The sequence below is a fragment of the Camelus ferus genome, chromosome 9 (assembly GCF_009834535.1).
Source record: "Camelus ferus isolate YT-003-E chromosome 9, BCGSAC_Cfer_1.0, whole genome shotgun sequence".
NCBI classification, from domain to species: domain Eukaryota; kingdom Metazoa; phylum Chordata; class Mammalia; order Artiodactyla; family Camelidae; genus Camelus; species Camelus ferus.
This window is the reverse complement of record NC_045704.1, coordinates 75,977,820-76,004,288: the sequence shown is the minus strand read 5'-3', so window position 1 is coordinate 76,004,288 and position 26,469 is coordinate 75,977,820. Positions and strand designations below refer to the sequence as shown.

Here is a 26,469-nt window from a genome sequence, read left to right as displayed (position 1 = left end):
ATATAGCTAAATGTTAAAAATATTTTTTAAACCTGTGATTTTTGCATAAGTTGTATAGATCAGAGAATACCTTTCAATTCAGGTGGCCAGATGCAAGATGCCACTCTTATAATTTGTTGCCCTCTGTATAAAGATCTAGTCAAAGAAGTTTGCTTATAGGTTAGCTCAGTATCTATTTCTCCAAATTTTATGCTTCTTCTTGTCGGTCCATAATTATGAATACTTGTTAGTGATGCTCATACAACTTCCAAGTGATTTAGTGTTAGATAATTTTTTAAAAGATGAGAGACTGAGTCATGGTACATAGAGTTCTATCAAAAACCCTGAGTTAATTATGGTTAGTATGATAGATCATAAAATCTAACTATGAGTGTCCTGACAACTAAGGCAATAAGAGAAACACAATTTCTTAAACTTTGTTCAGCGCACGATAAGAAAAGCATCTCAGTAAACAAGACAAAACAAAACTTAGAGAGGACAATCCTTATGGTCTGTTGGTAGGAATGGGAAGTGGTGCAACTGCATTTAACGAAAATGCTCAGACTCTCTAACCCAAGAGACTGGCTACTGGGTGCACATCTCAAGAAAAGCAAAGTGAAACAAAACAAAACTCTCACTCATATGCACCAAGATATGGGTATAAAGATGAGTGGCTTGAAATTATAAAAAACTAAAAAAAAAGGACACTCTAAACTCCCACTAATGAAAAATGTATTTATATAATGGAATATATATGTATCACATTATATATATATATACATTTTTTACATATAATATATATATGTTATATATTATACATATATATTATATATATAACATGAATGAACTAGATCATACAGACCAAATGGATAATTTACAAAAATATTGTTGAACGAAAAGGCAAGTTGCAGAATAGATTTTTCTGGATGGTAATATTTAAAAAGTCCGAAATCAAAACTATGTATTATTTATGAACATAAAAGTTTGGTACAAAAAATATTAAAACATGGACTAGAAGGAAATACATCAAATTTACAACACTGGTTCCCTCTGAGAGAGGGAAGCAAGAAATGGATCAGGGGGCATGGAGACAAAGATGATTTCAACTTGGTCAGTAATGTTTATTTTTTAAAATCCTAACAAAAACAATATGATACTATTGTTCATTTTAAGTGGTAGTTGTACATGTATTTGTTATATTGTTTATGTACTTTACTGTTTTAAAAAAATTTTTAATGATACCTTCAAGATCAAAGACCTCCATAGCAGACTACACACTCCAAAGACCATGTATGTATTAGAGCTATAATGTTTGATATAAAATGTTATGATCAGTTAATATCTGTTTTAGCAATTCATTCATTCATTCCACAAATATTTATTGAGCCCCATTATGGGCAGATACAAGACAACTTGCCTGTCCTTGGGTGCTTGTATTGGAAAGGAGAAAAGAGACACAAATAAAGGAGCAGTGTATCACATAACATAGCAGGTAGTTATAACTGATATTCCGTCAGAAGGTACCCAGTAAAGTGTAACCACTGACACCTCTTCTGATTGGTCGGTGTTGGTGCTGTCTCAGTTGTTAAAATAGTCTGAACATCATCCCCGTAATAAACTCAATGAAGAAAAACTAAGCAGGCTCAGGGAATAGATAAAGTGTGTGGAGGAGATGCGATTTTAGATACGGCGGTCAGATTAGCCCCTTTGAGAAACATTTTTAAGCAGAGACCTGAACAAAAGGAGGGAATGAGTTATGGGAAGATAATAAGAACGTGGGTCCAAACAAGGCAAGAATGAACAGAGTTTTATGAGGAACATCAAGAAGTTGCAGGTAGGGAGGAATGAGCAAGGTGAGAGTAATCAGAGCAGAGGTCAGAGAGGTATTCAGGGGCCAGACTGCAAAGGACCTTTCAGGCAGTAGTAACAGTGTAGATTTAATTCTCAGTGGGACATAAAGATACAAGAGGAAATTGAACAAGGAAAGGACCTGACTCACTCAGATTTTTAAAATTTAATGTATGTGTATATACATTATATAATTATATTATATAATTACTTATATAATATACTTACATTACATTTATATATCATAATGTTTTATATTACAGTATTGTAAAACATATGTGAATTTGATAACAGAGCAAAATAGGGAAGCAGGGAGACTAGTGAGGAGGTACCGCAGGAGCCCAGAGATCAAGCTGGTTGGGGCCTGGCTGTTAGCAGTGGACAGGATGAAAAGAGGTCTGATTTGGGATATATTTTGAAGTTTGGCTAACAGAAATTCATTGATATGTGTTGCGAGAGATATAAAGGAGTTAAAGAGGATTCCTAGATTTTTCGTCTTGAGCAACCAGATAAATACAAGCTGCTGTTTATAGATACAGGGAAAGACCAGAGGCAGAATCGATTTGGGGAGCAGAAATCAAGAGTTCTATAATAAACATGTGAAGTTTAAAATGCCTCCCAGACATCCAAGTGGAGACAGCGTGGAGGCAGTTGGCTATATGATAACAGTTGTTACTGATAGTGTGAAAAAAAAAGAATCAAAAGTATCACACTAACTACTTTTCCCAACACTTCACCCACAAGAATACGATTTTGTTAACTAGCCAACAGTTGCTGACTTATTATTCTGGTTTTTAGATGGTGAATACAATATGTACTCAGCTCTCTATGATTTCTAACAGCTTATTTCCATTTATATGAACACGTTAATGAAAAAAAAAAAGCAGGAATGGAAACAAACACTGTTGATTGGCTCTCTTATCCCTGAATGAAGACACTCATCACATACTGTGCATTTTCAACATTCCACACACTTTGTTTACAGGATCCAATTTTCTGAGGTTATTTCAGATAAAAGGTTTTTTAAATAACAAAATCACAGTATTACAGTCCAAATCATCAATGTGACATTAAAAAGGTTTTTGTGATGGTTTTATCCCACATACTACAAATGAAACTAGGGGAGGAATTTATAGTATAGTTTAAAAGTGGGACGTGTGTGTCAGACTTCCTGGGTTTATATCCTGTTCCACTGCTTCGCTGGAAAAGTTACTTAACCTCCTGCCTCAATTACCTCACCTACTGAATAAGGATGATAAGACTGAGGATTATGTGGACCAACAAAGGCGAAGTGTTTAGTACAGTGCATTACACCATGTAAATTCCCAATAAATGACATTATTTGTAACCATATTCCACAATTTCAATTCAACAAGCTTGCACTGAGTACTGTTATGTGCTTTACACTGTGCTGGGCACTACTCACGGGACTCCAGTGACGGCTAAATGGAGCTCTATCCCAAGCCAGACAGCAGACGCATCTGTGACAATGCTCCCTACACCACGTGCAAGGTTAGTTTTTCTAAACCTTGAAATCAAAATCCATATGGCATGGTCCAGTCATCACAACCAACCTCAGAGTGGCCTCATTTTCTGTGTCATGCACACATCCTCTTCTTCAACTTGTGCTGACCACACACACTAGGTTCTTCTCCCCCTTCAGAGAGAGCTGCTTGGAAGCATATTTGATTTCTTCATTTTATCATTTCCAAGAAGGAAAGAGAACAACAGGAAACAAACAGAAAGCTACATGTGGTGGTGAGAAATGATCGCTCAGACATGACCCGATGATACTGTCAGCTGCTGGACCTCTCAATGGACGTCAACCCTCTGGAACGAAAGGGCTATTTCTTTGTGCTGAGACAATATCCAGTTCAATTCTTCATTTAATATCTTAGAAGTCAGTTCCAAAGTAGGTCAAAGAATGAAAACCAATTCTGGTTTCTTCCTCAGCTCACATCTTTAATTTTCAATGGAACTCATACTATGAGAATCTATTTCCAGAAAGATGAGAAGAAACGTATAACTTGCCAATCTCAGTAAGTCCTTTTCCAATACGATGTGTGCAAAACATCTTTCATCCTTTTCTCCTTTTATGAGAAAAGAAATTCTAAAATCTAAGAATGGCACGTGAAAAAGTAGTCCCCCCACTGGTCTGGTGAATTAAAACCAAAGCAGATTTCACACCAGCCATTTTATACAAGGAATATGTTTCAGTATACAACTGTTTCCAAAAGGACTGATCCTAAGTGAAAAGAGACGCTCCACTGAGGGTGAATGACCACTTCTCACAGTGTTTACATTGGGAAAAAAAAAAAAAAAAAAAAGACTTGACGGGGCACTCAGGTGAATCTTTCCTAGCCCTGAGATGATGGCCCCCTTTCGCCACCAAACTTCCAGTGCAAGAATATGCAAAATTTCCACAAAGTGAAGGGTTTCTGAAACAAGACCTATTCTTCTGGAAGAAAGGCTATTCATTTTTGAACTTGATCAACGGTCAAAAAATGGTGTCTGTTTAAAAGGCCTATATACATATATATAAATTGCTGGCTTCAGTAGAAAAAGAAAAGGGGCAAAAAGTACAAAGGGGTAAAACTACTACAATGAGGAATAAGAACATTTAAACAGCCAAGAAACATATTAAAAGTCAATCTTTTCAATAAGCAAATAAATACACGTTTAAAAATGAAATGTCCTTTTCACCTTCCTATATGTTTGTTTACCAATGCCAAATTTTAAAAATTATTACCTTGGCAGAAAAGGTGGTGGGAATAAGGATAACTTTATCACTAACCTTTTTGGTAAACGACGTATTTTCATTTATCTGCTAACGCCTTATATTAGAAGAGGATTAAAATATATAAGGTCTATTACTGACAAGGATCTAGTGACTAGTACATTTTCATGAAATGCTGGAGGACATATAAATTAACTATCATTTTGCAGAACAGTTTGACATTAGTTAAGAGCCTTAAAGGGTAAAAACCAAACAACCTAAATGTCTATAAATAGAAGACTGATTAAAGAAATTCCATATGGTAGAATACTACATAGCAGTATATCTCAAAAACATAATGTTGAATTTAAAACGGAAGTTATACAATAATGTGTATGTTATTTTTTCCATTTATACAAGGTTCAAAAATAATGCTACTTATAATTTGTGGATCACAATCAATATGTAATTTTCAATTATTTGTTAAAGAAGAAAAAGGAATATAAAGGAAGAAAAAAATATCAGAGGGCACAGCACATATAAAAGGGTAAAGACTGTTTTGCAAAGCTTTTGTTTTGGTTGTGTGTGTGGATAAGTGTATGTTTATTACTGCTTTCCAATATAAAATGTGTTTCTCACTGTGGATCAATTTAAAGCAAATTTTAAAGCCACAAGAATAGTTTACGTGGTGTAATTTGCTCATCTTCGGCCTGTTGGTCCCAAAGAGGCCTCCTGACTTCACTCTACCCTAGATGCGGTCTTCCTTCTACCCCCAGAAGTCCTCTCAAGTCCAGACAAAAGAGAGAAAGGCCCACATCCTGATTTAAGCCCAACACTTCTTTCCCCATGACTGACATACATGTACGTAGCCCCAACTAAATACAATATAATAAGCTCACCATCTTAAGTGCACGTGCATTTACTATGGGAGGTTTGGAATATGGGAGAAGAAGGGTCTGTTTAATAAAGAAAACTATGCTGATACATGTTCGACAAAGCATTGTAACAAACAGGAAAAAATGAAATGAAAATAACATCAAGTCATCAAGGCAGGAGAATAACTGAATATACATCCACGTAAGAGGATATTTATAGCGATCAAATCATATTTTCTAAGAATAAATGATATAAGTAAATGTTAAAACGAGAGTAGTAAATGCAAAAAGGTGAAAAATTATATGTGATATGATTCTGACTCCAATTTTGTAAAACAAAATGTATATTATGTCTAAGAAGAAAGACTGGTAAGAAATATGGCAAACCAATTTCAATGTTGAGTGTTCAGTTTTTCATCTTTTCCAAATTTTTTATTTGGAAAAATATCTTTTTAAAAGAGTCAATTAGAAATGGAAAAAAAAATCCCTCATACATGCTTTCAGTGTCGAAGCTCAGAGTAGATTTTTGCCTCGCTCATCTCTCTTGTGAGAACATTATGATAAGCTGCCCCAATGCAGTAGCTAAATTTTTCTAGTTTTCTCTTAATTTACAGAAGAAAAGAATAAACATCTATGACAAAAGTTCTCAAGAAGCAGAAAATACTCCAGAAAATCAAATACTATATCCAATCAATTAATCAATTGATTAGTTAAAAATATGTTCTTACTTATTTGTTGCCTGAGAATATAGTAAATGTTATGAGGTAGTAAAGCAACATACAGTCTCTGCTGAGCAGAGATACTCTTCATCAGAGAATACAGTACAGGATGCTGTCTCACGTATCATCTCATTTAAAGCATAGTGATCCAGATCAAGAGTCTGGATACGGTTAGCACATGAAACAAATGTGTATGCGAGTGTATAAATCAATAAAATACAATGAAGTGCTAAATGGTGCAGTGCAATAGAGTACATAGATAGGCATGTATTTTACCTACATACGTAAAAGTCAAGAGAATGATACAAGCTGAAATTGGCAGGAAGAATATAGAGAAACCAACTTGACATTAGACCCTGAATGGGTGGAATTGGGATAAGCAGAGACTATTCCAAGCAAGAGGAATCTCTTCTGTTTGTCCTGGTAGAGAAAACACATGAGATGAGGGACTTCTTGTGTGATGACTCTAGTCATCAACATCCTAGGAACAAGACGCCAGCCTAAGACCCATCACAGCTCCAAAGCCAAGTAGAAAAAGCCCCCCACCACCACCACCAAAAGTCTACACAATATGCCTAAGAGATCCTATTTTTGCTTAGGACACTGTTTCTCACATTTTTCAAGTGATATTCCTCTAAAGCAGACAAGGTCACATACCTCTTGGGGAATTGAAGGCAGTAACTCAAAGTAGTCCACTACAAGGCAGCCATTACATTGAAATCTCATGCTCCATCTTTAAAAATCTTGCATTTGTGCATTCAGTGAAATGCTTTTCCTAATTATTGTGTAGAGCTGGAGCTCCAGGTATATGAGCCATGCTTATCTTATGCAGTATTCTCCAGCATCTCCTCAGTTGAGAATATATATATAAAACTCATCAGGCTCTGTGATTTTTTTGCTCCTCTACCATCCTGCAGATGTATCAGTCTACCATCAACCAGACCACTGGGCTGTCATTTAAATGCTGTGCCTCCATCTGCTGCATCCAGACTTTTTTCTTATCTTCTGCAGACACAGTTTAACATTAGGCCACTTGGTATATACCAGACAGTATTTTCCAAGTGGCCCTTTAAAATGCAGCAAAATAGTGTTTCACCTTTAAATTCTGAGTGCTAGTCTTACCTCTCTGGGTACACACCACTTTGTATTAATTTTGCTTAGGCCTCTACTTCCTCTGGAGGCAGGCACCACATGTTATTTGATTTTGATTCTCGCCGCCTCCACCACCACCACCACCACCAGGTTCTGCATTCTGTGCTTGCGTCACTCTGTACACAGTAGTCTGGAATAATACTTGTGCCTTAGCCCAACGGAGACAGGCCACTTGTGCACATAGAGAACGCTGTCTGGAAACAATGAATGACATGAGGTGGCTTTAAGTTTTGTTAGCCCCACCATAATCCTTACCAGCTACCTCCCAAGGCCTCCCCCATAAACCATGCATGCTATGCCAATGCAGCCTCAACCCAAATCCAGTAGTCCCCTTCCAATGAGACAGCTGGCTGGTCTTAAATCCCCTAGGGATGCCATAGGGTCCCAGTGGGAAATAAGGTGAAATAAGGCTGTAAACGCTCAGATTTAAAAATCAGGTAGAGTACTCTAGACTTGATGCAATGGATAACAGAGAGCTACTGTAGGCTCCTCAAAAGGGGAATACTTGATACCAGATATACCAGAAAGACTGATCTCTGTGGAACTTTATTCACTGCAAACATGAATTAAAACTTTTCTAAGAAACAAGTCTAAATAATGAACTAAATAACAATGAAGTGTTAAAAATGAAGGAACTGAAGGCTTTAAAAATTCCATTCTGGCATAATTAAGGGATAAATCAGTTCAAATGAAAGATGTCACTGTTATTAAAACTTCATTCATTTATTAAATTACATTTCATGTGAACAGAGTGGATTTTTAAGATCATTCGATTATTATATATGTCAATGTCATATGTCATTTCCAGTTTTTGGAAAATTGATATTAATGCCTTGTCATTGAAAACGTAACTGAATTTATCAAATTAACTTCTCAAAGGCCACCTGATAGCCACCAGATGGCAACCTGAGCTGATGTCAAATCAGAAATGTAAGTTATGGATAGCCCTGAGACTATGCACCACCACACACTCATCCCGCAGGGTTCCTCTAACATCATAAAACATGAAGGCTTTCTACCACTTTTGTAAATTTCATTTGAACATAATAAAATACTCTCTATCCACAATGCTTACAATAATTAAAATTTTTTTCTTAATAGGAGTCTATCTAGAAACAGCAAAATATGGAATGATCATTAATAGACCTGCTATGGTGCTTGAATAAATGCCTATCAAGAGTGCAGGCACACATTAGCAAATTTCCTAAAGAAAATCCATTTTCATTTCAAATTCTGACATTTTATTTAGAAAAATTACACCCTTTCTTTTAATTATTTCAGTAAACATAATGAGGGTATTGCTAACTACACCTCAGAGTACTTTATTTTTTCCATTTTTTAGTAATATGAGTCTACATGTAATTAAAGGCGTGCTGCATTAACGACGCCAAAGGCCTCCAAGGGAAGCATTTAATGTCCACCTCATAATATTAAGCCAAAATTACATGCACAGAAGACTTTTTAATAATCTTTGTTTCCTAATTTAGTTTTGATTGGCTCTGAAATCCATAGCTGCACTCAAGGGCTCACATTTCCACCATCATCAGCACTTCTGTGCCATAAATTGTACAAACGCCTATGATTTCTTCCGTCTACAGGCTTCTTTTGAAAGCTTCTGTTTAACTTATCCAGAAAATTAGCTGCAGGCTGGAGATAATTGCAGATAATTCTGCCATTTTTAAGCCACTAGGGTGTTGCATGGAGATATGACAGCTAAGTTTGTCTAAACACAAAGAACAAGTCATAGCTTTGTTGTTGTCACTTCAGCTTTACACACAGGTTCAGATCATCCTATTTGCTCTTTATGCAAATTGAAACAAACTGTAGTCACTAGATGATCTGTGTTTTCTGACAAAGCTGTGCTACCTGAAGGTTTAATGTGGCTGAAGGAAGGACATGATCTATATTAACATGTTATCCCAGCCGAAAAAAAAAATGCTCAACCCTCTTCTACCCTTCAGATTGTTCCTCGCTAACAAAAATAGGTTTTTTAGCCATCAACAACTTGTGAGGAATATACCAAATTAAATTAAAAGGGAAATGCAAGGTCTCAATATACAGAATTCATGCATATATATGTATATGGACATATGTATTTCCACTCTCATAAGTAGAAATGGCAGAATCTCCCATAAAACTGATGTTTAAAATGCGAATACTTATGGTACACAACAATTTAAAATCACTAGACGTTAAAGAGTTATTAAGTAGGTTATCTAGGTTAATAAGCGGAGATCTACTTCTACAAATGGAATTATGTAGTCCTTTTTCCCTAAAATTTCACTCTAAAGTAAATGCAGCATTCAAGGATGGTCACTGCCATGTAATGATGGAAGTAACGCAAAAAGCAGCAACACAGACCCTCCATGCTTTGCCAATAACTTCAACTTTATATAAAATAAATTGGCTATGGGAATTACAGGATATTTCTCTGACCAAATGTCCCCTCGGTGCTCAGAACTGTTATAGTCACAGCTAATAAGGGTGTCACTAGCAAGGCAGGTGATTACTGAATCCATTTCGCAGCAAGCATTTACATATCAGGGCTAAGCAGTGACTGCGCTTATGTGGCAGCTGCCCTGATGTAATAGGCCATAACGACTCTGAGGGAGCAGGTATGGATGCGTGTGTCAAGGAGGGGAGAACGTGAAAGTCATAACACAAATGACTTGATGGATTCCCATTAGACCTTGGGCTAAGGAGCACCTAAACAGGTCTGATATGACAGCATCCTGAGACAGCTTTACAGCCTTGTGTCAGGCACCCTTACACTAAAGACTTTTATGGAAAATCCAAAACTGCAGAGAGGAAGCGTTGCTATAGTAGGTCTTCATCTTTGATTTAGTATATAGCATGCATACAATTAGTCCCATATTATGTATTTAAAGGATAGATTATTAAATCTGTTATGCTGATCATATGCACATTAAGGAGTCCAAATTAAGCACTGATAGGTGACGTCTCCAAAACCTCATACTCTCCCTTGGAAAACCATTCTGCTCAATGACAAGCTTAAACCCATCAATGCTTGGGAACATCTGCATCACAGTAAGATGCAGCCTTTTAAAACACTGCCCTGTGAAGTTTTATATAAACATATAAAGTACACATGACTGCACTTGAGAAAGCTGAAGGATATCATTTTAATTTTTTTCTTTTGGTCTCTAACATCACATAGCCAGTGGACTAGTAGGAACCAGCTTGCTTAAGGACCTATGACCATGTCCCTGTGAAAGGCAGGCACAAGAAGTTCTGTAATGTGCCCTTTCCCACTCATGACGGGAGAAAGAGGCATGCTGAAGACACCAAACAAACCCTTCAACATGATGGACAGGAGCAGTGCTGAACAAGCATCTCTTGCCAGAGGCTGAGATCAGGAAAGCCACACATTCAAATCACACATTAAATTCACCACACAGGGCCTATGCAAGTACAAACAACACACTGCAAAAGGATCTTTGCTATTTTACTCTGATCTGTAAATTATTAAACAATTCCACAAGAGTCATATTGCTACAAGTACATGCAAACCAATATGCAGCGTTAGAGTGTTCTTAATCATACAAAGAGTTGGCCCAGAACTCATCCTCTGCTGAGGAGTGGAAAATGCACTACCTGTCACCTGAACAGCCATTTCATCTCAGATTTGCAATGAGGCCTTAAATTTGACCTTTTATGAGGGATTATTAAAGACCTTATAGAAAGCCAAAAAATGCCCCTGCTGCTTTATAGATTTATTATAGTTTTCCTGATGTGTTTGAATAAACTTCTCTTCTGGAAGTCTCTGGGTTCTAAAAGACAACTTCTTTGCAAAGCACATACCTGTTTCCCAGAGAGACGGGTCCTCTCTTTGAAATACTTAGTCTTTCAGGGCACTTTAGTCATAGTGACACCTCATAGCCAAGCTCTTTTTCTCACTCTCCACGAAATCAGGTTTAGACTATAATTCAAACCAGTCCCCAAAGGCACTTCTGAAAAATGGCAAGCCTTTAGCTTTTAGGTGAAAACACTCTTTATTGCTCAAAATTGTTCCCTGTTACAAAACCTTTTCTACAGTGCTAGGTCTAAGATGATCTTATGCTAATTTAATTCACTGGGGACTGTGAACAGATGCTACTTTGATTAATAGTTTCACTATCCTGAAAATGCCAGGCCAGGTTCAAGATAATAAAGCCAGGTAAAAACACTATTAAAATCTGCCATACAATTATATGTTATGTGGAGAAAAAATGGGATCACAGTTCCTGTATCAAATAAAGACTACCTATATTAGAAAAAAAAAAGCAATATAAACCAAATGGACATGCTGAATTCTTTAGCACACTGGTCTACCTCATTTTAATCACCAAACTCTTTAGTAATACCTTAAAGGTATATTTTCAGCAATGTCTTTAGTAAAAATTCAACGTGTCGCCACAATGTTACCTTTCCTCACAGCATTTACTTCTCCGCCCAGAAAAAGACTTCTATATACTATGAAAACAATGAATTCTCTAACTTGGCTTATCAAAAGGATAGCATTTAAATGTGTAGGCTCCATGTCATTACTTTTCAGCAAATACATTTTCAACATTCCAACATTTTCTACAGGAAACCACAACCCTTGAAAATAAGAGGCTACATAAATTATCAAATAAGACTTTTCTGGAAAAGCTTCTCATGAGGCTCTAGTCCCATCTCCTTCTGTGTTTCTCCTCTCACTGGTCTCCTAACCAAGATCTTCCAAATTATAGAGCTTTCCTAAGGGGGAGCGTATAGCTCAGTGGCAGAATGAGTGCTTCGCATTAGCATGCACGAGGTCCTGGGCTCAATCCCCAGTACCTCCATTAAAAAAAATAATTAAATAAATAAATAAACCCAATTATCTCCCGCTCCGCCCCCAAATTGTGAATCATAGCCCTTTCCTGATGAGGAAAATCATGACGTCTACCCTAGCTTTGAATTGTGGAACTAGGGGCTGGCCTTATTTTAAATATACATATGAAGAAATCTTTGTGTTTTTAAAGCTGGCTTACCAATGGATTTTATCCTTACCATATCATATTTAGCCTGGTCACATTTCCAATCTCCAATCTAAAATTTAACCTTCAGTTGGACTTGTTCTGTTATAATTTACATACAGTGCGCTTGTCTCGGAGAAACCTTTGGTTTGCAGGAACGTGGAGGTTAAGTTCCAGTGCATCAATCACACTGTGCAAACTACAATTCCAGGGAGCACAGGCCTCCACTGAGAACGAAGCTAGCCTGTCAGCACAAATCTGCCACCTGCAGATTCATCTTATGGCCCCAGTTGAGTCTTTACACTCCCCACATTTCATGCATATACAACATGCCTACACTTAACACGAAATATTCTATTCAAAAAGGTTGTCTCACCATTGCACAGAATGTCTCAGGAGGGTCTCCGCAGGTAATGTCTGGAGGATCCAGTTTCACTTTCAGATATTTTGTCATGTCCGTGGATTCCGGCTGACAGGCCATGTAATCCCAAACTTTCCCTTCTTCTGTGTAAATCTGAGTCTTACACACATCATAATGTCCCCACACCAAAGGGTAGGGCTGCATCACTGAGGACACTGTAACCCAAAGGGCATGAATGGACAGGAATCTTGACAAATACATCTCTAAATTCTTGGCAGTCTTCGTGGTAACTAAAGCAGGGTTTGCTTTTCTGTGGTATCAGTCTACTTTACATATGCATGTATGTCTATTCGTAGGTAGGTCTGTATATTTAAAAAAAAAAAAGGAAGAAGATGCGATCTCAAAGTAGATTTTGAAACTAAAAGTGGACAGTTTGGATATTGCGCGTGTTCAGGGATACTGAGGACTTTGGCAGAAGCCTAGCATACTTGTGCGTTAGGCATTAATGACTTGCAGCTTTTTCATTGTCCCAGAACGTATCTATTACACTTGGGCCTAGTTTGGTTTTTGTAAAAGATGTCCAGTAGCAGATAATGATTTAGCAAAGTGATGGCTCTCCTGGTGTACATCCGATATCCTGGGTGATCCTCGATGCTCACAGATCACAAGCGATGCTCAGATGCACTGAGGTATCAGTATCTGAAGCAAAAGGATGAGCGTCTATACCCCGGTGTCTGCTTCCCATCAATCATTCTTTTCTTCTGGCAGCAACACCCTTTTAGAAACAATAAGAATAAGAGTTACTGTCCCAGAATCAATGCATTACAAAATATATGATATGTTGACATTTGGGAGGTTTGATGCAATATAAAGCAAATTGGTGTAATATGGATAACCTTTACTCAGCTGCTTTGCTAGAATGAGCAAACCACAGAAATCATTCATATTGGAGAGAATTTCGATATGAAGGATTTAACTCTTCCATAACAAAGACAGATGTGTGTGTTCCAGGTGAGTTACAGGTTTTCGCTTCAAAAATTATATTTCCATCTTGACAAAACTGAGAGCAAGCAGCTAGATTTAAACATTTCTCATACATCGCAGTGCGAGAAAATCCTCCTGGAGAACAATGGAGGAAAAATAAGCGCTTTTATAACAATGACAAAGAAGTGACAACTACTGGAATGCCTTTTGTCTCTTAGCAAAGAGACCCTAAAAATTTCCAAATTCCTTGTACATTTCTTAGCCGTTGTTAGCTGGAGTGAAAACTGGCATTGTTGGCATGAGCCTGTCCCTCTGGACTTGTTCATTATATTGGAAGAATTTCACATCTTTTGTTTAGTTGCATTTAGTGATAAAGATAACTTGGCTCTCTGAAAAAAAAAAAAACCCTCAAAAATAAAACCAAAGGAGCAAATTTTCCTTTCATAAGAATCTTCTATTTTCTTACATCTTTTTATAGCCATTACATCTGCATTTGCAGTTACTTTCTGCAACAGAAGAAGAGAATTTGTCCCAAAGGCGAATATTATACGCTGCTTTAAAACTAAAAGCTCTGTAGTAAAATGCACAATTTAAAATGCACATATAAAAATAGCAGAGGGTGAGTTAACAGGCCATGAAGCAGAATAACATGGCACTAATTCCAAGAGAAAATAAAAATTACTGTTTAAAAGTACTTTTGGGTTAACTTACAGCCTACGTAAGTATGGGTACAAGTCACTGGAGAGTTTAACTGGCAACTTTCCCCCCTAGAAATCACTGTTCAAATCTAAACAAACAATAATGTTTGAAATCCAGGTGTAAGAAAAGTATATTTGCTTAACTAGTTGGTTCTTATTGTCATAGTCCAAATAATTTTTAACTATTTTTTTAAATGCAGAAGGACAAAAACGCCTACAGTTTTAGGAAATACCATTATAGACCCTTCAGTTCACACTAAGCAGTTTAAATATGGAAGTTCACTATCCTCAAACAATCTTATAAAAGGAATTCACTATATTTAAATAATGCACCATCTTAAAATGAACTAAACCACAGAGACTATGAAATGCCAACAGATGGTTGAATTGTGTTTCCATAGCAAAGCAATTTATAATAATTGCTTTATGGATGCAAGTGCAATTTTCATTATATTCAATTCATAAAATGTTATCATACTGCTGCAATTTGTGATATTTTCTATTAGGAAAAGTGTTGAATATTTGAGTTCCTATGAAGCAATAATTAGCAGTTTGTCTAAACATGTATAAACTACAGATTTAAATCTGCCTCTTCCTTGTAACATAAAGACTATATTGTGTTGAGTACATTTTGAAATCTTAATCTAAAAAGAAGAAAATCACAGAGAAGCATGTATTGTGGCTACGACTGCCTTCTGCTTTTTTCAGATTCATTAGTAATTTTAAGTTGGTATTTTCAGAAATATCCAACATTTTGACAATTAATAATCTGAAAGGATATTCAAATAATACAAATTTACATTTTCTAGATGCATTTTTTAAATGCGTTTACTACTTTGTTAAAATAAGAACAAACACTTCTACAGGGTGGTGAGGAGGTGGGCTTTATAGCTGAAGCAGTGTAAAGTCTACCGCACCAGAAACTGTTAGCTTCAATTCTTAGTTTCAAATACACAGCAACTTATTTATCAAGAAACATACAATGTTGAAGACCTAGAATGAAATGCTTTGAGTTTGAACTGAGTGAGCACTACAAACTAATTTTTAATATTATTTTAAAAATATGACCTTAAGTATATACTTGAATTCTCCCTAAGATTAATTATATTTTTTAACCAATAAATGTTGTCCCTCAATCCATTTATTCTTGGCCACTGCCTTCATCCACATTTCGCCTTACCTGATGCACAAAATAAAGGATGACCATATATGTGTGTGTTAAAAATTTGGACACTAAGGAAATGTATGGGAACCTGTTACTATTTCCTGACACAACAGCGATCCCAATGTAAAGAATTCTCATTAAAGTACACCAGAATTATAATGATGGTCACTACACAAAATTATGGACTACATCATTGATCAGATTTAGAAAACTGACAAGGAAAAATGCAGAGGAGTGCAAGACATTTGAATATTAGGCAGTTGCAGGACTGTGCGACAGACATTCTTGACAAGAAGCAGCCAATTATAGCTTAAATTTCTGGCACATAACCAGTTGTGATTAATAGTTTTCCATTACATTACAGACATATTATTAATGTATTAAAAATGTCAAGCTTTGGCAAGCACTAATATGGCATGGCTCAGTTAGTCTGCAGAATTTACATTTAATGAGCTCCCATTGACACAGAAAAGGATATTGACCACGGCATATTACAGATCAGGAACAGAGGGTCACTAAGCTGTTCTTTCACATAATTATTTGATTTCACTCCAATTTTTATGTTTGTAGCATCACTTAGAATGCATCCTTCACATCAGGATCTCCTTACTTTTCAATGCCACATACACTTCAAAGAAAATTCTCTCAATTTAAAATCAGTAAAAAATTGAATCAATGAACTTCCATAACACACAATAGAAAAGAAGCCTCTGTCTAAATCAGGAATTTTCTACTGAAGTATAATTATGAAGTTCTCAAGGAAAATTAAATGATTTAAAAATAGAATATTATTTACCCCTTAACCTCTGTTACCTAATAGCACCAGTTCCCACCTGGTTATGCTTTCAACCAGGTTAAAATCTTCAATAGCTTCTTAAAAGCTAGGTCATCACAGCAAATAGCCAGGCAAGCCGATACGAGAAGGACAGTCAATGACATACTTGGGGATTTAATATACTAAACCCATCTCTTCTTGCCCATAACTGAACTCATTGCCAAGTAATGTGGGCTTTGAATTTGTCTCAGTTGTTCATTTCACCTAAATGTGAGCAGCTTCAGAAGAGCTCTGGGCAGCCCCAGTTCTAGTTCTTTACTCAGGGAACCTTGAGAACTCACTGTAATCTGGTAGTGCCATCATCCCTACCTGCGCACCCAAGTACTGGGAAGTCCTCTTCAATAAAAATACCCACTAATATGCTATGAGTACTCCACAGACTTCTCACTGGTGTACACACTTGTGAAGCCAATGTGAAAATATAAAATTATGCCATGCTCTCAAGTGGATAGATGTCATTGATCTGGACTAAAACGGGCTGTATAAAATGGCTTCGTGTACAAGGAACATCTTTTTCCAGGATTCTGGAGCTAATTCCTTGCCACCTTGGGTTAACTTTGCTGACATTATTTCACAGGTCCTTTCCCTCATCAGAAAAGAAACCTCTCAACCACTACACGGAATTAATAATGATCAAAATTATAGGTAATTATATTCCAAAACAACTGCCAACTTCATCAACTGAGAGGAAAGTATTGACAGTAAAGCCACTAACCCTAGCTGGCTCTGGGCATTCATTTTACTAAATAATCTCACTAGGAGGTGGGGGCTGGGCGTGGTAGTAGGCTATTTACTCCATAAACAGTCAGCTCTTCAGGGGCACCTGAAATAGGCAGCTATTGACTCATTCCTCATAGACATTAAGAATTTTATAATTATGCATGTTTCTGAATGGGAAAGAACAAAAAGAACACTGACTATAATCACATTCCATTGAGTGAGATATATAAGGAGATAAAGACATATCCAAACTCCATAACCTATCAAAATTAGCAGCTTCCAACACTGTCATCATAAAATTGACTAGAGGAGATATTTAATATATATTGAACGCTCTTTGCATTTCTTTACTTGTTATGAAGAAAGCATTTTCTATTCATCCTAATGGGAGACATTTGCTTCTACCCTTTTGTTAACTGTCTCTCAAAATATAATGAATTTAACATGGCCTGCAATATTATTGGCATATTCTACTCATACTTGATTTGAGTATTAAGAGCAACTGCCTATCACAAGATTCTTAATAAAACCAAACAGCACACCTTAGTATTTGAAATATTTCCTTTCACCTAGAGAAGATTGATTAGGGAAATTAGATAGCATATATTTTGGGGGATGTTTGAGGATGGGATAATACATAAAATTATTTCAGAATCAGTTCAGCCTAGAATAAATATGCTGTTTCATTAATAGAGAATAACAAATCTTTTATTGTCAGGTAGGGAAGTTCAGAAATCCAAGGTTTCAAATATACATTTGAGAAAATCTACACCCACTTGAAGTTTTAAAACAAAACTTTGGATTCTGAAGATAAAATTATTTTTTAAAGTATGCTAAATCTCTTACTGACATATAATATAATTCATACACACACATTTTTTCTGTCAACATATAATTGATTTTCTGCGTTGTATGAAATTTTGTTTCTTTCCAAGTGACTTAGTGCTTTTGTAACTCTAAAATTCTCTCTCTAAATCTTTACAACAGTAAGAAGACATATCAACTAATTGTGTAATGGCTCAATTTTTTAACACTGTTATTTGATTTTTTCCAGAATATTAATGGAGTCAAAGACAGGTACATGCACCACTTACACATATACAAAAATAAACTGCAAAATACATTAGCCTTCTCCTTAAAAAGCTAACCTGAATCATTTTAACACACATACCCAGTGAAAGCCGACAAAACAAAAATCTCAGTAGGAAAAACAGCTTTATATGCATATAAAATAAACTGTTTTCTTACAAAATGTGAAGACTACCATTTTAAATTTCACAGTGGGAAGTATCACCAAGTTAATAGCCAACTATGTGGAATTTTGAATCCACTCATGTTGGTTTTTAGTGGTGAAAGAGACCTCATTTCATGGCATCCAGAAATGAGAAGGAAATATATCCCTTATGTATATAAGCTGGAACAACCTTCCGTGTGAAACACTGGAGGCTTTTTTTTCTTTGCAGGCTGATGTACATGCAAAGATCCAAATTTTGTCTCAAGGAAGAACTGAAAGTTACTTATCTTCCAAAAGAAACTTGGACAGTTATTGAGCTGATATTCCTTCGCTAAAGATCAAGGGTGGGAGGGGAGCAGTAAGGCATTCAAAGTGACAGTTCAAAATAGTTAATGAAACCTGGGGTTGTTAATTCCCCAAAGGTTAGAGATGCTCTTCTCTCAAGGACTAGACAAATCAGAAAAACCTTGCCCCTACTCCAAGAAGAGAATTTCTGGAAAACTTTTTCTAACGAACTTAACCATTAAGTATATCTGAACAAATGATTTTGTTGGAAGATTTTTCTGTCCCCCCCCCCCCAATTCTGTAAGATAAGAAAACTTTTAGTATTTTCAGTCATAAAATAGGGCCTTATTTCTAGAGCAAATCTACTGCCAGATACGCCATATGTTTAGTGGATTTCTGAATCTTACTCAGAATTTTCCATTCCAAAGATTGACAAACTGTTATGATAACAAGTGGCTCCATTAGCATTCCCTGGGAAGAATGGGGGAGGAAGCGGGAAACAAAAGCCTCAACTCTGGAAATCTATACCCAAAGCGAGGATGGAAATGCAACCTCCAACTTTTCCAAATAACGTTGCTTAAAATGCCTGCTAGGAATTTTTCTCCCTTGCCCTGTAAAATGACAGTCTCTTAAGTGGATTTCGGGGGGGAGGGGGAGAAAAAAAAAGAAAGAAAGAAAAGAAAAGGAAAAGGAAAAAAAAAAAGGGAGAAAAAAAAAGTCCCCGAGTGAGGTTACTAAAATAAACAGCAGAGGGCGCAGTTTCTTTTTTTATCGAAGTTCCTGTGTATGATTCACTTAATTGGTTATTTTGGGCCCAATAATATTCAGTATTATTTGTATTATATATAGATATCCACAGATCCATACAGGAGGGCAATTCAATGTCTCTAGCCAAATCCATCAACCGATTAATGCAATGCCAGTAAAGAATCTGAGAAAATATTCCAAACAGCGTTCCTACACCAAGTCTTTCCTCTATCACTTTTCCTTTCTCCCTAGCTGCACAACATGGGATAGTAATGCTTAATCTCACATTAATAAAAGAGATGAAAAGAAAGGAACTTCAAAAGCTCAGTGTGACCACCAACCCTAAGGGGTCGGCAAGAGGGCAAGTTTTTACCCCAAGCAAGGACAATTAGCAAATGAAAGAGGGGAAAAAGAAAAAACAAAAAAGAAAGGAAAGGAAAGAAAGAAAAAAAGAACCCTCCAGTGCGTTGTATGTGGTCAGGTGTGTGTGTGAGAGAGAGAGAGGGAGAGGGAGCTGTGTGTGTCTGTAAGTCCGTCGATGGAGGCACCGACCCAGGCACTGAGTACAGCACGGACACACAACCTGCCCGGGGCGCACACCAGGAAGACTTGTGCGTGGGTGTGAGTGTGCGGGGTGTGTGCTCGCAGAGGCTCCGCGCGCTGCCTCCTCAAGGCGCTTCACAAAGTTCCTCGCCCACCCGGAGCCTTCCCTCCCGCCTGTGGATTGCGCAGAGGAGGGGGGTGTCGGGGGGAGGGAGAGAGGGAGCCCGGGGGGTGGGGGAGAGGGGCAAAGGCGGGACGCTCGGGTCGAAGGGAGGGGGACGCCGGCGGCACTCACCGTGGGGCTCGTTCGCCGGGAGCCGGGCGGGAGCCCAGCCCAGCCTGGTGCGCCTCGGGCGGCGGCCGCAGCGGCGGAGCCCCGGGCGGCGCTGGGCGCGCGGAGGCTGTTCCCGCCGAGCTTCCTCGGGGCGCGGGGTGGAGCGAGAGAGCTGGGGGTGTGGACCCGGGCGCCGCCGCCCCGCCGTCGCACCCCGAAGTCCGGGCTGCGCCCGGGCCGCGGCGGGAGAGGACCCCGCGGACCCAGAGCCCCGGCCCGCCCGCCACTCCCTGCCGCTTAATTACCTTCGCCTTTGGCCCTCGGGGGGAGCCTCCTGCGCGTCGCCCCCTCTCGGAGCCCTGGCCGAGAGGGGGAATTCCTTCCCGTTGACGTCCTCTTCCGAAATGCAAAAGATCAGTGACTTTGACAGGTAGATGAGGGGGAGGGAATAGAGGTGGGCGGAGAGGAAGAGAGGATGAGAAAGGTGCCTCTCCCTCCAAAAATATAGTGATATTAATAATGAAATCTCAGCCTTTGGGAGGTCTTGCCAGCCCAGTCCACCGCTTGCCGACTCTCCTCCGCGCCTCCTCGCGCCACTGCCTCTGCCACTTCTCGCCTTAAACTTTTACTGAGGTGTTTTTTTCCCCCCTATTTCTATTTTTTCTCAATCCCCCCCCCCCTTTTTTTTTTTCCAATTTTTAAGCTGCAGGACGATTTCCTGATTCCCGGGGATCAGAACCAGCAGCCCGGCGGTTCTACCCCGCTTGGCACAGCTTTCATTTTATTTCGGATGAAGACGTTGAGCTTAGTCAGAAGGGACATAAATCAGGACAATTAGCATTGGCGCCAAGAAGATCCTCCAGTACCAATTTCGCCCGAGCTTTCTTCGCGCATTCCTCCACTCAAGTCAGAAATGTCACTGCACATAGCGCTGATGGCTGCGAGACGCGACGCACCCGAAGTCCAGTTGATGAAATATACATGGCCCACGATGCTTCTGGATTGCGGTTCCCAGGCTCCCCGCCCCCGCCCGCGGCGCCTGGCCGGACCCGACTCCGAGCCGGCAGCGAGCTCTCTGCAAACTTAGTGGCGCGTACGTATTAAAGAGTGAGCGCGAGGGCCGAAGAAAGAAAGAAGCAAGCCGGGGAAAGCTGCAGCCCTCGGAAGGGTGGCATGTACGTTTCACTTAAAAGCAGATCTTCTGCAACTGCCAGCAAGTGGAAGGATTGCAAACCTTATACTACCTCGAGACCTGGACGCTCCGAGCGGTCCTAACTCCGTCCTGCTTGCTGCTGCTGCTCTAACCGCTGCTGCTGCCACTCTGCGACCTCGGGGTGCCGAGGCTCTGCGACCACCACTCACCTCCCCCACCCTCAGCTCGCCCACCAAGCGCGGTTTTCTAGTAATTCTTCGCGTACCTTTCACTCATGCCCTCGCCCGTCCCATCCCTCACTCTTGGCTCTCTTCTCGAAAACCGTTCTTAAGCACACCCCTCGCTCCTAGCAGATCGCAACAGTGTTTTTCAACCAGCAATTCCCTTGCCTAGCCAGCGGCCCCTACAGCGCAAGCCTCGAAACTCCTAATTTAGAAATTCATTCTCCTTTCAAAAGTTGAAGTTGGAGAGAGAGAGAGAGCTGTGCTTTTCAGGCCCCCTCGACTTACTGAAGAGAAAGACAATTGCCCCCGCCCCACCAGTGGGGGCTCAGACTTACCGGAGATCACTCTTAGCTACACACCAACGTCAAGGGAAAAGAAAAATTCAGACTTAGATACTTAGACAGGGAGAGACGTTAATTAAAAAGAAAGACTATTGCAATAGAGAAATCTCACAAATCTGCAAGCATCTCAAAATCAAGCAGAAAGACCTTTTTGCATGGTCAAGGGCATAAACGGTGAGGGAAAGTTGGGCAGATGAGAGGGAGTAAACCCATGGCTTGAACTGCTGGTTTGGTAAGAAATGTGTCTCTGTGGCCCACTGATTTGGGGGATAAGCTGACAAGGAAACATGTTCTGCATTTTAGTGTTTGCTCAGATGTGGGGTACACATTCAGGGTCCGAGGAGGAGAGAAGCAGAACTTAAGTCTGGTAAAGACAAAGCGGAGGGTAAGAAATGGGCAACTGTGAACACTTGGTCACTCACTGCATGTCCCACAGTGGAGGCACAGAGCTAAGAGCAGAGGAGTCTTTTTTTTAATTTTTCCACCATGACTGGTGATGTGGTGGCAGAAGGGGACATAGGGGAGAAGACTGTTGAACTGAGCCTATAATCAGATCCTCCTTGGCCCTAAGCAGCTGGGAAGGAGGCAAGGATTCCAGGCACCCCCACTCCAGACCCTCCAACACCTGAGAAGCCAGGATAAATCCTCTCTCCCTTGACTCCCTCCAGCGCAGGAATCTGTGATTTCTTCTCTTTCCTTCTCCCCACCTCTATTCTCAAGCACTGTCACTGCAAAAAGGAGTCACCTGAGGAGTAAACTCCTCAAAGACATTCTTAGACAGTGGCCATTCCTTGCTCTTCACCCAGTCTTTGCCCATCCTCCTCCAGGGTCATAATATACCCATTGTAGGGAGGTGCCGCTCACCACCTAACCCTCCTTTCACATGCTCCCAGAGCCTGGCGCCCTCTGAGGAGCCAGAAGGATGGGGGAAGCAACACCCACAGCAGCCCTCTCGCTTCTCACTGGCATCCTGGCCTGAATGCTGAGATAGAAATAGCGCTCATCCTTACCTCTTCCTCCTGCATTCGTCTCTGAAGCCAGGAAAACTCCTGACTTCTCATGCTCAGCTTTGTCTGATTCTTTTAGGTCTTTCTCCATTAAAAAGCAAAGGAAAATAAATCTCTGTGCAGAGATTAGGGTATTCCTTTCTGGGATAGATATACCAAGATCTTTGTGCTATCAGAACTACCCTCCTGCCCTCTCTCCCTGTGCCACACCTTCCCTCTCTCCCAGAGTCCCTTTCACTAGGATGAGACACCGTTCCCAAATGAGTCCAATATGTGAATGGAGACCCTCTCCAGTTAAGCAGCTTCTCCCACTCCAAGAGTGGGAGTCTTCCAGAGGCAAATTTTCCCTCATACATCTATTCCGATCTTTCACAGACTCAGTAAATCACCAACCAAACAAGTGGATCTAAACTCTGAGCAGGAAATTTGAATCCCCAAGGAGACTTTCAATTTTAAAACTTCTCATCCAGGTCATGATCCCTCCTCTAGTGGGGATAGGTGGGAAGGACTTTTTCTCTAAAAAAGCACTTTGGATGGATCTGATGTACTTCCTCAGACTGAGAACCCATGAATTTATATATTAAACCAGCTTTCCTAAACATACCTTGCACATTTGTTTATGTAATACACAGCAATCAAAAATTTGCTTTAGATATTTTCTTGGCATCAGGGAAAATAATTTAGGGCATACTTACTTTTTTTTTTATCATCCTTTGCTTTCTCTACATATATATATAAATATATATATATTTAACTTTCTTTGGAAAGAATGATTTTTCTGTTTTTATCTAAACTTTCAACTCTATTTCTCTCTCCTTTTAGAGAAGAATTGTTTGATCTTTCAGTTCTGGCTTCAGATCTCTGTCTGGTTTCCACACATTCCTCATTCTTCTTTAACTTAGATTTTCATCTATTTGTAATTCTCTTAGGTCTCTATTGTTCATTTTTCTAGGTTATTAGCTGCTTTAAAAATCTTCTTTTTAGAGATTTGGCAGGGTTGTTTAAATATGTGTGACGTCAATATGCCAAACTGGTAATGGTAGCATATTTGCATAATATCTGGTCCAAAAAGATATGTGTCTTCTTATAAATATGATTAAGGTACTTGACATAAATAGGTATTTGCAGATGCAAATAATTTTTACCCATTCCCAGGATTCAGTTATAACCTCCTTGGTAACAAGAGCTAATTTTCACTGTATTAAACTAAGACTTAGATGTGTGAAATATTCAAATCAGGGACAAGTCCTATTGGGCCAATTGTATACAATGTGATAGATATTTTTTATAACTGCTACTTGTGCCCCAGTAGAAACATGGTTCCCAGTAGTTGTAAAACCTTTAGCTCTTTCTTGTCTCTACTCTGTGCTCAGAGACATACTTTATTACAGAGCCATTAGCAGTGTAGTTTTGACAGGTTTTGACATTCCTTACTTAACAGGATTTTTTAATGCTTAAGTATTTTGACATTTAAACCTCTCGCAAGTTCTTGACATCTGGCCTGGACTGTGTCACTGACTATACTGGCATTTTCCTGCTGTTGTAGGTCCACCAAGTACACTTACCTTGAAACTTTAAATTTACAAGCCCAAATTATCCAAGTATCAAGCATGTCCAACATAGGTATATCAACAATCTCTTTTAGTTCTTCCAAGGACTGATAGCAGACCAAAGGGGATATTGTTTAATATAAGAAAATACACATATCGACTATGTTACTGATTCTAGAACATGAAGAATAGCAGATTGTATAAGCCACTGATAGTGACTGTGCAGAGGATGTGACCTTTAGCACTCATGTGGTTTCTAATATATTTTATTGTGTGAAATAGTTTGAAAATAATAAAATTAGCTGCTTTGGTTAAGACAACATAAAAATTAACAAAATGTGAGTTTTGGTATTTTCTTCAAGTGAAAGCATGTGAACCTAGAAGATTAACTTTTTTTAGTCAAATACAGATTTCATGTCTTTTTCTATTCCAACTTTATGACCCATGAATAGTTTTCTTAATTTTGTTTAATCTCTCTCACCCATAAGAAGTCAACAAAAATCACTTCTTAATTTTTATGCTTTTGGAGCATTGTGACCCTAGATGTTTTTATCCAACCAGTAAAATCTGTCAGTCGTGGCACCCTGAGCCTTTTTTATACCTATTTTGGGTTATTTGTTTAACAGTTTATCTTTTTTTCTGAGGCAACAAAAAGAGTCATCCCTGCAGTGGGTTTGGATAATGCTGTGGTCTGAAAAAAATTAGCAAGCTTCTATGAACTTGTGTTTTCTTGTGCTTAGTTTGTCCAAGATCATTAACTTAGTCCATGAGAAAACGAGATCTCACGTGTAATCTAGTGTGTTGGCTGGAAAAGTTCAGTCTCGAAAGTTAACAGCTGCGTCAATTTCCTCAAATGTAATTTTTTATGTTTTCAATTACTCTCCAAAAACAAAATCAGCCACCTTTCAAACAGAGAAGGAAAATATATGAAGGAAGATGAACACCCCTTGCCTAAATTAGAGATCTCTCCAACAGTTCTTTCCTGATGGTTCTTCTTTTCAATTCAGAAAATATTAATGGAACCCTCACCACCTGCCAGGAACTATACTGGATGCTAGAGGTAATACAAAACCCCCAGTCAGAGTGTGCACTGTCATGCTGGGAAAACAAGAGTTACACCAACTGTAATGTGCATCTTTCATATTATACTAGAGATTGTGTAAGAGAAATGCAATAGCAAAGGTCAAGTCTGGAGATTCCTTGTGTGCCCAAAATGGGGCAAAGATGCACACAATCAAGATGATGATACAGGGCTTCCAAAACCTCTTCCAAGATCTAGACCATGTCCCCAAACTACAATAAACTGCAGCCTCGGTGGTTTAACAGCCTCTCAAGAGGTTCTTGTACCATCATATAAATGTGCGGCCGGATACAATAAGGGTTGAGCTAAAATTCGGTGAACCACTGCAGTAAGAATATCCATGATGAAAGGCAGTCCATGAATAGAAAAGCAGCAGACACAGAAGAGAAATCGAAGGTCACAGGGTGCCACTGGTTTGAGCTATATTCTACCTAGACGTTTCTCCTTGCTTTTCTTGTCCTCCTGCTTCTGAGTTTAATTTCAGGTTTACTGTTCTGAAATGATTGCCCTGACTGCTGTTTTTATCAGCTCTATGGCTTCCATCCTTTAGCTTCTACGCTGAATGGAGGCAGTAGAGAGAAGCTGGGTTGGCTTCTAGTAAATAAGACGGATTTGTGCCAAGTGGCCTTTACTTCCCAGTGGGCTGCCATCGCCGTTGGCAAGAAGGCTCCCTCTCCTGCAGAAAATGCCTAATTCTCTTAAATCCTACTTCAATTTGTAATGGAGAAGAATGAAATCAGAAGCATTATGAAATCTCTTATTTCAATAAGCCAGGAAGAAACTTGTTTGTCAGTTCTCCAAACTTGGAGCTCTCATGGAAAATAACACAACTGCAAGATTCCTATGATGTCATAGAAATTATTTCTTGTTCCCCTTTCCTCATTCTCAAACATGAATTTCACACCTACTGTGTCCTAGGGACATTAGAAATAACACGATGAATAAGGCAGTCCCTCACAGAGTTTACAATGTGTTAGA

The 26,469-nt window shown here is 38.9% G+C and overlaps 1 protein-coding gene across 4 annotated transcripts in view; it reads right to left on the bottom strand.

Annotated features, from left to right (window-relative positions):
• The window catches only part of NTNG1 (netrin G1), a 300,210-nt gene extending 278,485 nt beyond the window's left edge, over window positions 1-21,725 (bottom strand). For 2 of the 4 annotated variants that reach the window (XM_032487226.1, XM_032487225.1), the window contains exons 1-2: window positions 20,441-21,722; window positions 12,666-13,425 (exon numbers count right to left, since the gene is read on the bottom strand). In XM_032487226.1, coding sequence (XP_032343117.1) covers window positions 12,666-12,911 — 246 coding nt within the window. In that variant the 5' untranslated portion in view covers window positions 12,912-13,425; window positions 20,441-21,722. Of the gene's footprint in view, window positions 1-12,665; window positions 13,426-20,440 lie in introns of all 4 variants that reach the window. The other 2 variants (XM_032487228.1, XM_032487227.1) reach the window with 2 other exon arrangements.
• Between the last annotated feature and the right edge of the window lie 4,744 nt (window positions 21,726-26,469).